The sequence below is a fragment of the Miniopterus schreibersii genome, assembly GCF_964146895.1.
Source record: "Miniopterus schreibersii genome assembly, chromosome: 8".
Taxonomy (NCBI): domain Eukaryota; kingdom Metazoa; phylum Chordata; class Mammalia; order Chiroptera; family Miniopteridae; genus Miniopterus; species Miniopterus schreibersii.
In genome coordinates, this window is record NC_138109.1 from 23390894 (window position 1) to 23404366 (window position 13473).

The following is a 13473-nucleotide window of genomic DNA, read 5'->3' on the forward strand; positions in this document are numbered from 1 at the left end:
AATCCTGTAAGTTTGCGCCCCCTCCACTTCAGATGCTAATTGCAAATCTAGGTTGTCACCTGTGCTTCTGACCTACAGGCTATAGACTGGAAGTTCCAAGGACTCCCTCCTCATGTTCAATTAGAGAAACATTGTACTTACTAGATTATCAGTTTATTATAAAGGAATATAGTTTAGGAACAGCCAGATAGAAAAGCAAGGTATAAGGGAAAGAATACAGAGCTTTCATGCCCTCCCTCTCTGGGCTTGCCACTGATCCTGAACCTCCACGTGTTCACCAGCCCAGAAGCTCTCTGAACCCCATTCTTTTGGGTTCTTGTGGGGGCTTCATTACATAGGCATGACTGATTAAATCATTGACCATTGTTGATTAACATCCTCCAGCCTCTCTCCCTTCCCCAGAGGTCAGGGGTGGGACTGAAAGTTTCAACCCTCTAAGTCACATGATTGGTTCTCCTGGCAACTAGCCCCCATCCTTAGGTGAAGTCCAAAAGTCACCTCATTAACATAAAAGAGAATTATCACTCTCATTGCTTAGGAAATTTCAAGAGTTTTAGGAGCTCTGAGCCAGAAACAGGGAAGAAGATGAAATACATATTTTCTTATAAATCACAGTATCACAGAAACAAACAAAAATAGATGCCCTCATAGAACATATATACTATGAGAGATAGAAAGGAAAAGGAACAAAATAAATCAAGGATGGCTCCTAAAATTCTGCTTGATTGACCAGGTTGATGACGGTGTGTTTACTGAACTAAGAGAAGTGTTTGCTGGGATGGGTGGAGGGAGGAATTAAAAGTTTGGTTTGGACATGTGAAGTTGGAGGTGGCTTTTAGATACCAAGGGGAGATTTCAGGTGGACATAAGGAATCAGGGGTCTGAAGCTGAGGGAAGAGGTGAGGATTGAAGATAAAACTTTGTCAGTCATTGTCATATAAATGGTTTTTAAAGCCACGAGACCAAATGAAATCGATTTGTTGAGAACTGCAAAAAGAAAAGGCCCAAAGCCAAACCCTTTAGTATTCCAACATTTGGATCTGGAATACAGGAAGGGTATTCAGTAAAAGAGAAATAGAGAAATAGTCTTAGTGAGGTGGGAGAAACTAGTTTTTGTAAGATGCTCTAGAAACCTCACAAAGAAGATATTATTTCAACTTTGTTGAATGCTCTGGAGGTCTCATATGATGAGGACAGGGGTTCCATTTAAATTTCCAACTGGAATTTCATCAATAACTTGACAAGAGCAGTTTCAGGAAAGCAGTTAGGATCAATAAGCCAATTACATTGGACTGAGGAGAAAACGGGAGGTGAGAAAACGTAGGCAGCAATAAGCAACTTTTTAGAGAAAATTCTCAGTGAAGGAAAACTAGGAAATGGAGTGATGCTTAAGTGGGATATAGGTCAAGACAGGATTTTTTTATAGATGAGATATAAAAATATGTCTATGACATTGAGAATGCCAGTCACGTCAATGATTACTAATTTCAAGTGGGCTCTTAATGCTGCCAGGCAACAATAATACATTTCCTTAATTCATTCACTCTTCCATATTCCTCAGTAACATTAGAATCTCAGATGTCATCGATTATAAGATGTATCATTATTTTACATACTACTATGAAAGAAAAAGTGCCAGTTACACTACGGCATGTCATCACTTATAAGACAGCAACTTCACAGATGTTGACATATGAAAAAAAGGTGTATTAGAATCAATGTAGTGCAGTATTTCTTATGGTTTCTCTCCTCCGACCTCCAATACCTTCCTATCTTCACTTTCAGCTTTCTATTTCACTGAGAAAACAGAAGCACTCAGGAGAGGACATCCTAATTCTCTCACCACCACATCTGCCCGCCCATCTGCATCTGTACCTGTGAGCTCTGCCTCCCCTTTTGTTTCAGTGGATGAATTGTCCACATTCTCACAACTGATCCTTCTGCTGGGGTACTGAATTCCATCCCTTCTCTCCTCAAGGACTCTCCTCCTGTAACTGCCCTGTCTCTCCTGTATTGTCCGTTTCCCCCTCTCTGCTGTACCATTTTTATTATGATACAAAAATACTTGTAATTTCTTCCATCTTAAAAAAAAATTCTGGCCTTGGCCGGTAGCTCCGTTGGTCAGAGGTCCTCCCCACGTCAAGGCCGCAAGTTGGATCCTCGGTCAGGGCACGTACCGGAATCGACCAATGAATTCATAAATAAGTGGAACAAGCCGATGTTTCTCTCTCTTCCTCCCCGTCTCTCAAATCAATTAAAAAAATTTCTGGACCCATAACCCACATGCAAACACAGCTTTACTTTTCTGCTCTTCAAAATGCAAAACTTCTTAAAATAATGTCCGTACTTGCTTTCTCCACTTCGTCTCCTCCCATCCTTTTATCCCATCTTGTCAGACTTCCGCCACCACCCTAAAACGCCACGTTTCAGCAACTTCCACGCTGCTAAACGCCAGGATCAAGTCTTAGTTCTGTTGTAGCTGACCTATCAGCAGCATTGCACACAGCGGACCAACCCTTCTTCCTGAAGCATTGTCTTCCCGTGATTTTTCAGATCCAGACTCTCCTACTTTTCCATCTGCCTCACGGATTATTCATCCCGTCTCCTTCGTTGGGCCCTCTTCATCAACCTGACCTAAGCTACTGCATTCCTAGAAGAAACCGAACTGAGTAAGGGTAAATTATTCTCACAGCATACTGCTGATTTAGATTTTCCAGTGTTTAAAAATTCAGATATCTATTTTAAACAAAAATGATATGTACACCTGCTTTTTTTGCGGCAAGCATGGATTTAGCATAACGGACTCCATTTTGAGCCGCGGGCCGCACCCGTGCGCCGGCAGCCACAGCCGGGGCCCTGAGCCGGGGGAGGCAGCCGACAGGCGACAAGACCACCTAGGATCCCGGCCTTGATCAGGCCCCCCTGATATTACCCGGGGGTCAGGACGTCGAGTGATACCTCAGTGCTGCCGACACTTTAAAAAATGAGCATGGCTCTCAAGGCGGCGCCATAGATACAAATCCACGGATCTCCCCAAAATGAGGTAAAAAACATCTAACTTTCTCCGGAAACGAGCTCCACGGGCCTTATGGGAAATGTAGTTTCGGGTGGATGGCCTACACCGCGGGGGAGCCTGGGAACTCTAGGTGGGCGATTACTTCCGCACACGCGCAGTGGGGCGGTAGCCAGCGTTCTGTGATCTTAGGATCTGTGAGGCGTGACAGCGGGTGTTGCGCCCCGAATCTCTGGGAGATCTCTGTAAACCGATCTAGGACTTCGAGCCGGAGCTGGGCGCTTGGCGGTCAAAGGCTGACAGGTACGACTCTGCAGACTAAGGGAAGGGCGGGGAGAAAGACAGGGGCCGGCTTATTGGCTTACCCAACCGAAGGCACAACTTAACAACCCGCACGTGCGGTGACTGGGTTTGGATGTCTGGAGTAATTCTGAGACAGCAAGCGCGGGGCTCCGGCTGCCACTCGTGGGTTCCTAGATCCCGGGTGGGGCTGGGGCAGGGGCAGGGGCTCGCTCAGTTTGCATTCCTGCCATCGTTGGTAAAGGTCACTGTGCCGGAGTCTGTGCATCAGACTGTACCCTTCCTGGTGACAAGAGCACCGTTAGAACTACTAGAGCCTGCAGCAGGAAATGTTGGACCATTTCAGGGAATCTGGGAGGAAAGCAGTTCCAGAGAAACTGCTATGTTCTCTTATTAAGGCATTCTCACAACCATCACCTGAAGTCACTGTTACATATGAATTAACTGAAGCTGAGAGCGGTGAAGTTACTCGGCTAGACTCACACAGCTTAGTAAGCGGAAGAGCTGAGATTTAAATCCAGATGAGTGTTCTCCAAATTTCATTCTTTTTTGGAAGATAGCACCCTGCAAAAAACAAAGAGTTGGATTTATTCTTCTTTTGAAATATTTGAGAAGTAAGTACTGCTGAGTAAATTTCGACTTGTCGGTATTTTAAAAAATATATGTATTTTTTATTGATTTTAGGGAGAGGAAGGGAGAGGGAGAGAGAGAGAGAAATATATCAATGATGAGTCATTGATTGGCTGCCTCCTGCATGCCCCCTGACCCAGGCATGTGCCCTGACGAGGAATCAATCGCACTGGTGACCTCTTGGTGCATGGTCTGATGGCTCTACCAACTGAGCACACCGGCTGGGAAGAGACCAGGCTTTTAGTTAGCCTTTTAACTCATTCATTATTATTTCCTTAGGATAAATTTCTGGGGAGAAACATGCCACTGGTTCAAAGGTTAACAACTTGCTGTTAGTTCAGTAGGACAGAAATGTACCACATCCATATATTCATAACAGAATCACAAGTAGAGATTGGTACTTATAAAACAGGGGCTTTTCTGACTTGTTAGAAACATTTTCCCAGTGGGTGGCATTTTCTGAGGCTGCAGTGTGGGTGCCTCCTTTCTGATTGAGCAGGGTTCTACATCTCAGTCCTGGTTTTTAATATCCTCTTCACTTCCCCATTTTCACTTTCATAGATCTCCACGCAAGAGTTGCAGAAAATGATCAACTTCCAGGTAAGGCATCCCTTTATTCAGTCATTTAAATCTCTCAAAAATCCATATAAAAAGGAAATGTATAGTCAGGGGAAATGTAGATTGACTAGATTAGGTCCAAAAGGAAATTTAGAAAATGGATAAGTTAATATTCAAGTCACAGGGTCTGCACATAGTTGGAATAAATTTGAGCTGCATTTGTGTACCCAGTATTTCTGGCCATCATAGAAAATGGATAACCAACCAGTTAAAGTATTGGCATTGTCTGTGAAGATAAAGCAAAACAGTACCCCAGATAAGTAAAGTTATTCCTGGCACAGTTCTCTGAAGAAATATCTTAGAGATATTATTTAAAACTTTCACTGTAAGAGCCCTGTGATAATTATAACATCAGATTTCCTATGCCTTTCTTACAATGTTCCCTAGAGTAAATAGAGAACACAGTGCTAAGCAGCACTAGATAAGCCCTTTTAATGTTTATCCAGAAAAATAAGTAAAAGGTACCCTTGTACCTTTTTCAGGGTCTCCAACTAGCTATTCTTGAGCATTTTCTCTTATGTGCATTTTAAAATCATGTCAAGGTCCCTGAAGGAGTGTGTGTTAGGTATTTTTATTGTGATTGCATTATACTTTTAGATTACTTTGGAGAGAATGACTTTTCAATAATGAGTCCTTCATTTATTTAATTTTTTTATAGGTCCTTCATTACAGTTTTATACTTTTATTATTGTAATTCTTGTACATTTTTTGTAATGTTTATTCTTACATGTGGCTATGGTATGGATATTATTCATTATATTTTCTTATTGACTATTTTGTTATATAGGAAAGTATGGATTAATCTGTTTGACTTTACAGTCATGCACCACTTACAACTGAGAAATGCGTCATTAAGCGATTTTGTCATTTTGTGAACATCATATAGTATACTTACACAAACCTACATGTGTGGGCTAGATGGTATAGCCTGATGCTCCTAGGCTACAAGTCTGTACATCACATCACTGTATAAACATGAGATTAAACCAAGCACAAGAGAAAATGATTCGATCAAGAGATATTGGATCATGAAATGTATGAGGCTACTGCCAGCATAACATGGCATACTGTTCTACAGAAAACTTTTTAATAAGTAGAAAGAGTATCTAAAATAACAATAAAAGGTATAGTATAATAAATGCACAAACCAGTAACAGTAGTTTATTATCATTATCAAATATTATATGTTATAATATAATTATATGTACATAATTATATGTTATACTTTTATATGACTGGTAGTGCAATAGGTTTGTTTACACCAGCATCATCACAAACACGAGTAATGTGCGTGGCACTATGAGGTTATAATGGCTACAATGTCACTAGGTGATCAGAATTTTTCAGCTCCATTATAATCTTATGGGATCACCATTGTCTATGTGGTCAGTCATTGATGCAAACATCAGTATGCAGCACATGACTGTATGTCAGTTTACAGAACTCTTATTAAGTCCAAGAGGTTTTTAGATGATTCTTAGATTTTCCAATTAGATAATCATAAACTCTTCAAATGGAGTTTGTCCCTGACTGCTCAATACGTATGTCTCCTTTTTTTTTTTTTTTTAAATCTTAGTGCAATGGACAGGACTTCTAGTAATTATAATTTTGAATGTAATTGCTAGCCAAAATTTTTTGTCCCGTTTTTAATGGGAATGCTTTCACTGTTTCCTCTTGTGTTCTGAGATAGTTGTTTTTTGGTTTTGTTTTTAATCGAGTTAAGAATTTTTAGCTTGTGAAGATTGTTTTCGTAAATGGGGAACTTTTTTACCATATCCTTTTTTAATACCTGTCAATAAAATTATATATTTTATCTTCTCTAGTATAGCAATTTAGAGACTTTCTACTACATTTTCCAATATTGAGCTATCTATGTATTCTTGGGATAAACCCTACCTAGTCTCTTAAATTTTTCAAGGGCCAGATAGTAAATATTTTAGGCTTGAAGGCCATTTAGCCTCTGTGGAAACTACACAGGTTTGACCTTATGGCTGAGGTAAATGAATGTAACTACGTTCCAGTAACATTTTATTTACAGAAATGGGAGGCCAGTCTATGTTTTGTAGTTTGCTGACCCCTGCTTTCCCCTACTCTAGATGGTCTTAACTCTCTGTGATAGACATGTAGCCAAATGCCTTTTTTTTTTCAGTTTAAGTTAATTAAATATGATTTTGGCTTTATGGTTCAGAGGATATATTTTATCATATTAACAAAAATCCATATCTCCCTATTTTATTATGCTTATGCGAGTCTGGTATGTTAACCTTATAGTTCCTGTAACATCTTATTGCACTTACATGTTTACTTTGTAGTGTCAAATAGACTGTAAGAACTCTGAGGACAGTAATAGTTTTCTTTTTTGCATCTCTAGTACAGTATCTGGTCCTCATTAAATATTTTATGAGTGAGTGAATGAAGAATATATAAGCAATATTTTGGAATAATTTTGTTGAGCTATGATTTGCATATTAAAAATTGACCTGTTTAAAGTGTATACAATTCACCAGTTTCGTTATATTCATGGAATTGTGAAACTATTACCACTATTTAATTTCATTACCCTGAAAAGAAACCCAATACCCATTTCTTCCTTCCCACAGCCCTAATTTATTTACTTTCTTTATGGATTTGCCTATTCTGAACATTTTATACAAATGGACTCATATAATATGTGATCATTTGTAACTGACTTCTTTCGCCCAGCACAATATTTTCATGTATGTTGTAAATACCTTTTTATTGCTGAATATTGCATCATGGGCATTATTGTTTATCCATTCATTAGTTGATGAATACCCATATTGATTTCACTTTTTGGCTATTATTAGTAATTCTGCTGTGAACATTTGTGCACAGGTTTTTGTGTGGGCATGTATTTTCAATTCTCTTGGGTATATACCTAAGAGAAATTGTTGGATCATATGATAACTCTATGTTAAACATTTTGAGGAACTGCCAAACTGTTTTCCTTAGTTGCTGCACAGTTTTACAATCCCACCAGCAATGTATGAGTTCCAGTTTCTCCACATCCTTGCTAACACCTTTCATTGTCTGTCTTTAATTTAATTTAAATATATCTTTATTGATTTCAGAGAGAGGAAAGGAGAGGGGGAGAGAGAGATAGAAACATCAATGATGAGAGTCATTGATCGGCTGCAGCCTGCAACCCGGGCATGTGCCCTGACCGGGAATTGAACCCCGATCACCTGGATCCTAGGTCGATGCTCAACCGCTGAGCCACGCCCGGCTGGGCTGTCTTTAATTTTAGCCACCCTAGTGTGTGTGAAGTGATATCTCATTGTGCTTTTGACTTGCATTTTACTAATAACTAATGATGTTGAGCATCTTTTCATGTGCTTATGGACTATATATGTCTTTGGAGAAATGTTTAAATCCTTTGCCTGTTTTTAAATTGGGTTGTCTCTATATTGTTGTTATAAGAGTTCTTTTTATATTCTAGATACAAGTCTCTCATCAGATATATGACTTGCAAATATTTCCTCCCATTCTGTGTTGTCATTTCATTTTCTTGATGGTGTCCTCTGAAGCACAAAATTTTAAAATTTTGATGAATTCCAACTTATCTATTTTTTCTTTTGTCATACTTTTTTTCTGTCATATTTAAGAACCACTGGCTAATCCAAGGTCACAAAAATTTACTCCTATGTTTTCTTCTAAGAGTTTTTAGTTTTAGGTCTTACATTTAGGACTCTTACCTAAATTTTTTTAGTTTATTTTTGTATATGATGTGAGGTATGTGTGGGAGGGGTATCCAATTTTATTATTTTGCATGTGTATATCCGGTTGTCCCAACACCATTTGTAAAAAAGGCTATACTTTTCCCCATTGAATTGTCCTGGCACTAGTTAAATATTTTAAAACATGATTTTTGTTTCTATCACAGAGTCTATTTCTGAATCAAACATGCAGTAGTTATCACATATAACTTTCTGAAAACTCAACAGTGAACATAATATGACCATATGAGGCTGACATGATTCTCTTGCAAGTCCCAAAAGATTCACACTTTAGTTTCAAGATCAATGTGCTGTTACAGGGATCAGTGACATTCCAGGATGTGGCTGTGGACTTCACCTCAGAGGAGTGGCAGCTGCTTGACTGTGATCAGAGAACCTTGTATTGGGATGTGATGTTGGAGAACTTTAGAAACCTCATCTCAGTGGGTAAGGACAGTGGGCGGTAACTTTTCATTGTAACTAAGAATGAATTAATAGTGCCCTTTCTTGAAGACTTGTGAAAGCTGTGAACATTCCAAAGCTTTATTAAGTTTGGCCCTGAGTTTTAGTGATCAAAGATTCTTCATCCCCTTTGGGGATCAGATAGTCTGTTTGTGCTCCTACGTGCCAAATGGAGAAGAGTCTTTCTGTCATCCTTTACAGGCCCTGAGACTCAAGGAGGCACACCTGAGTTGTGAGGTTGTTTGTCCTTAGCACCTTGTTCCCTATTATGTGTTGTTTCCCATGAACAGGGGGTCCACTTACCAAAACAAAAGTGATCTTCAAGGTGGAGCAAGAACAAGAGCTGCAGATGGTAGAGGGAGAGAACCCACATTGGAGCCACCCTGGTGAGTGAGAGAAAACCAGATAGATGGGAGTCTTTAGAATTGGTCAGTGAGGGACAGATTGTAGTTATTTAGAGTCTAGAATCCTTGGAACAGAAGGTATTTGTTGAGGACTAGAGGAATGCATCTTAGAAACCATGAGTGAATTCATTATATCGCATAGTTTGTTCACCAGGCTAATTACTCTGGAATTTTCAGTTGGTTGTTGTTGATTGATGTAACATGGGATGTTGCTTTCCATTGGCTGAAGTGGGAGAAGACAGAAACCCAATACCTACACTTAGAACCACTCTATAAACACATGTGTATTAAGGTCTATAGCCCACTACTCAGTCTAGCTCCAGAGAGAAAGATAAGGCATGGAGCAAGAGGCTAAGGGTTTTGTACTAAAACTCCACATGGAAGGAATCTCAGAAACAGGGATTTATAACCCCCTCTTCCTGTTTTTGTCTTTGTCATCATCTTCTTCTTTTAATGGAGCAATGGATTTGGGATTTATGAGATTTTGAGGATAGGCATAAAAAAGTGTGACTTCAGAACCAAGACAGCTTTCTGGGGATTCGTTTGTTAGGCAGATTAAAAGAGGATACAAAAGCAGTTCTTGTCAAATACAAATACAGCACATAGTTTTCATATAGAGAAACCCAGCCAGAATAAAAATGATAGCCTGCAGACAGAATCTGTGCTTGGGCTAAGGATGATTTGGCTTTGGATGACCTGTTTGGACATTTGTGTTCCTGGGCTTACAAGCAAGTACAGGGGAGAATGAATCCCAGCTGTAGTCAAGTTGGAGCCCTGTCTACAGATACCTCTCAGTTGTGGTTTGGATGGAGTTAGAGGACTGGAGACATAAGAATGTTCCTGACATTGTGCCAGGTGATTAAGAACAAAAAGAGATGTGAATGAGGGAAATAGGGAGCTATCCTAATAGGGTAATCTAGAAATTAGGTAGTGAGGACTCTGATTCTGATTGGCCTCCTGCAAGTCTAGTTTTTCCTCTGATACTTTCCCTTAACTCCCTTGTTTTTTGTTCTCCTGGTTAACCTATCTATTAATTAGATCTCCACAATGGGTTCTCTTCATTCTGTGAGCTAACCATGCACCCTTGTTGAGCACCCTTTGACTTCCTTTGTACCCTACTCACTGTACCTTGTGCCTGTTTTACGGTCTTTCCACAAATCACAAGTTAAGCCATCTGTTCTCATTACTGTCATTCATCTGCTCCCATTTCCTCTTTAGAGTTTTATTCTTAAAGCTCAGGAGCAAGGCAAATATAGGATTTGCTTCAAAATGAGAGACTAGATTTGAAGTCATACAAAATTCTTTTTGTAACTGTTGACAGAAAAAATTTAACTAGGAATGTTTTATTATACTCCTTTTTAGAAGCCAACTGCCCATTTGTTGATGAATCAGAGAAGCACCAGGAAAGCGAAGAGAATTTTTTAAATTCAGTTTTGTTCACATTCAATAAAATTCTGACTATGGAGAGACTTCATGGTTACAATATGAGCACAAGTCGTACTGGAAAAAATCATATAAATGCAAGAAAAATATATAAATGCAAATCATATGGGAAGAGTCTGCAACCTACTTTAGATTTACTTAATTATAATAGATGTTATAATGGAGAAAACCCTTATGAATGCAAGGACTGTGGGAAAGCCTTTAAAAAGAAGTTTCATTTAATTAGACATGAAAAAAATCATACCAGAAAAAAACCCTTTGAATGTAATGACTGTGGGAAAGCCTATAGCAGGAAGACACACCTTGCAACTCATCAGAAAATTCATAATGGAGAGAGACCCTTTGTGTGCAATGATTGTGGGAAAGCCTTTATGCATAAAACACAGCTCTTGGTCCACCAGAGACTTCACACTGGAGAGAAACCTTACGAATGCAGTCAATGTGGGAAATCATTCACGTGGAACTCCTCCTTTACTCAACATGTGAAATCTCATACACTGGAGAACTCATTTGAATGTAAGGAATGTGGGAAAACCTTCAGGTATAGTTCATCCCTTTATAAACATTCTAGATTTCATACAGGAGAGAAACCCTACCATTGTATCATATGTGGCAAAGCCTTTGGCAACACATCTGTGCTTGTTACGCATCAAAGAATTCACACAGGAGAAAAACCTTATGGATGTATCGAATGTGGCAAAGCCTTCATCAAGAAGTCTCATCTCCTTAGACATCAGATAACTCATACAGGAGAAAAACCCTATGAATGTAACAAATGTGGGAAAGCATTTTCCCAGAAGTCAAATCTTATTGTACATCAAAAAATTCATACATAATATTCACTTTATGAGAAAGCTTAGATATTAAATAAATCTTATTAAATAGCAGAGTTTTCATAGTGAGGAGAATTCCAAGAATTAGAATGAATTTGGAAAGAGTAGATTTCCATAAAAAGACAAGTCCAATCATGTTCTGGAAGTGATGATAAAGTTTTTACAGAAAAAAAAATCACAGAAAACATTGGATCATAAATAATAGAGCATAGAGCTTCAAAAGTAAGCATAAATGAAATAATTGAATCAGTGAAAACTACATTTACCATCCCTAATTGTTTTATTTTTATAACAAATGATACATTTATGTATGAGTATAAAATGTTTATACATAATATTAAATTATATCTATTGAGTTTCTGCAGTAAATATCACCATTTTTTCTTCCAAGCCTAACAATTACATGCAAGGGGGGAAATGTGGTTTAATATGTAGTATGAATTTCAGAAATATTTTTATCCATTTGCTGGCACTTTTGATGGGCAGTGTTACTGAGTCCCAGAGTCTCCTCTTTAATTATAAAACTTGTTATAAAGATGTTTTCCTGTGTATGTAAACACAAAAACAAAAAATTTAACAAGATACCAGTTGAGAGGGGAAAAAGCAATTCTGTATTACAATAGGATTCCATTGAGGAAAATAAGTATGTAAATAAAACATTTGCACTCAAATATTCCTGTTCTTTTTCATGGATGGATCTACATAAGATACAACATTGTGTTGAATCTATAGATTGCTTTGGGTAGCATGGACATTTTAATGATGTTAATTCTTCCTATCCATGAACATGGTATATGTTTCCACTTATTTGTATCTTCTTCAGTTTCTTATAATTTTCCAAGTACAGGTCTTTTACATCCGCGGTTAAATTTATTCGTAGGTATTTTTGTTGTTGAAGCAATTGTGAATTGGATTGTTTTCATAGTTTCCCTTTCTGATAGTTCATTATTGGTGTATAAAAATGCAACTGGTGTGGAGGGAGATAAATAAAAACCCGATAGATACATGGTCTGTTAGTGACAAGTGTTATGGAGGAAAATAAAGGTAGAGTAAGGGTATACAGAGTGGTGGTAACAATTAGAGAGGTTCTTTTATATGAGATGATTAAGAAAAGCATCACTGGTAAGTGACAGGTAAGCAGACACCTAAAGGAATTTAGAGTCAGCCATGCAGTATCTGGCTTTTTCCTGGGGAAGAATAGTCCAGGCAGAAGAAATGTACAGAGATTCTGAGTAACCAACCTTGGTATTCTGGAGGAGCAGCAAGAAAGCTGAATGGCTGATGAGAGTTAGCTGTAAGAGAATGATCAAAGGATTGAAGTAAACATGGTGTAGGGCCTTAGAGACCTTGGTTTAAATTTATATATATATTTGTAAGTGTATATGTATACCTATAAATAGATAGATGTAGATATATGCCATGTATGTATACATACACACACACACACATCATATTGAAATTCAAAGTGGACAAGTCAGTGCTTCCAGAACATGGACTTCACTGGATCCGCTGGCTCTGTGTCTCTTACAAGACTACATCAAGTCTCAACAGAGGGAAGGAAATGCTTCCAAGCTCATTTATGTGGTGATTGGCAGGCCTCAGGTCCTCTTCCAAACTTACTCATGTGGCAATTGGCAGGCCTCAGCTCCTACCTGGTGAGAGACATCAACCCTTTGCCACACAGACCTCTCCACGTACCATACCACATGAACAGCTCATAACAAAGCAGCTGGCTGCTCTTAGAGTAAGGGAGCGAAGGAAGTTAAAGAGGGCAAGCAAGTCCTTCTAGGACTTATTTTAAAAGTGACCAGAATTCTCTTTCCTCAACCATTTTCCCAGACCTGCTCCACCAACCTCCACAAACTCATACCACTACAAGGTTGGTTGGAGGGGCTGGGATGGGAATCAGCAATCATGAATCAGTCCTGGGAGAGAATCCTTGGCATTTCTTTCCAAAAATCAAAAGACAGGATTCCAAGAGATTCCCCCACCGAGACTGGAGCTATTTGCAAGAAGGGGCTTGGACGCCTTTG

General features: G+C 38.8%; 1 protein-coding gene across 4 annotated transcripts; it reads left to right on the forward strand.

The window, feature by feature from the left end:
* Positions 1-61: 61 nt before the first annotated feature.
* ZNF684 (zinc finger protein 684) lies at positions 62-13473 on the forward strand. Of its 4 annotated transcripts, XM_081144271.1 has the most exons (6): positions 3188-3316; positions 3712-3927; positions 4505-4543; positions 8619-8745; positions 9051-9146; positions 10527-13473. In XM_081144271.1, the coding sequence occupies exons 3-6, from the start codon at positions 4529-4531 to the stop codon at positions 11441-11443; spliced, it is 1155 nt and encodes a 384-aa protein (XP_081000397.1). In that variant the 5' UTR covers positions 3188-3316; positions 3712-3927; positions 4505-4528; the 3' UTR covers positions 11444-13473. The 4 variants fall into 4 exon arrangements, with proteins under 4 accessions (XP_081000395.1, XP_081000398.1, XP_081000396.1 ...); XM_081144270.1 differs by lacking the exon at positions 3712-3927 and having other exon boundaries at positions 3149-3316; XM_081144272.1 differs by lacking the exons at positions 3712-3927; positions 9051-9146 and having other exon boundaries at positions 3145-3316.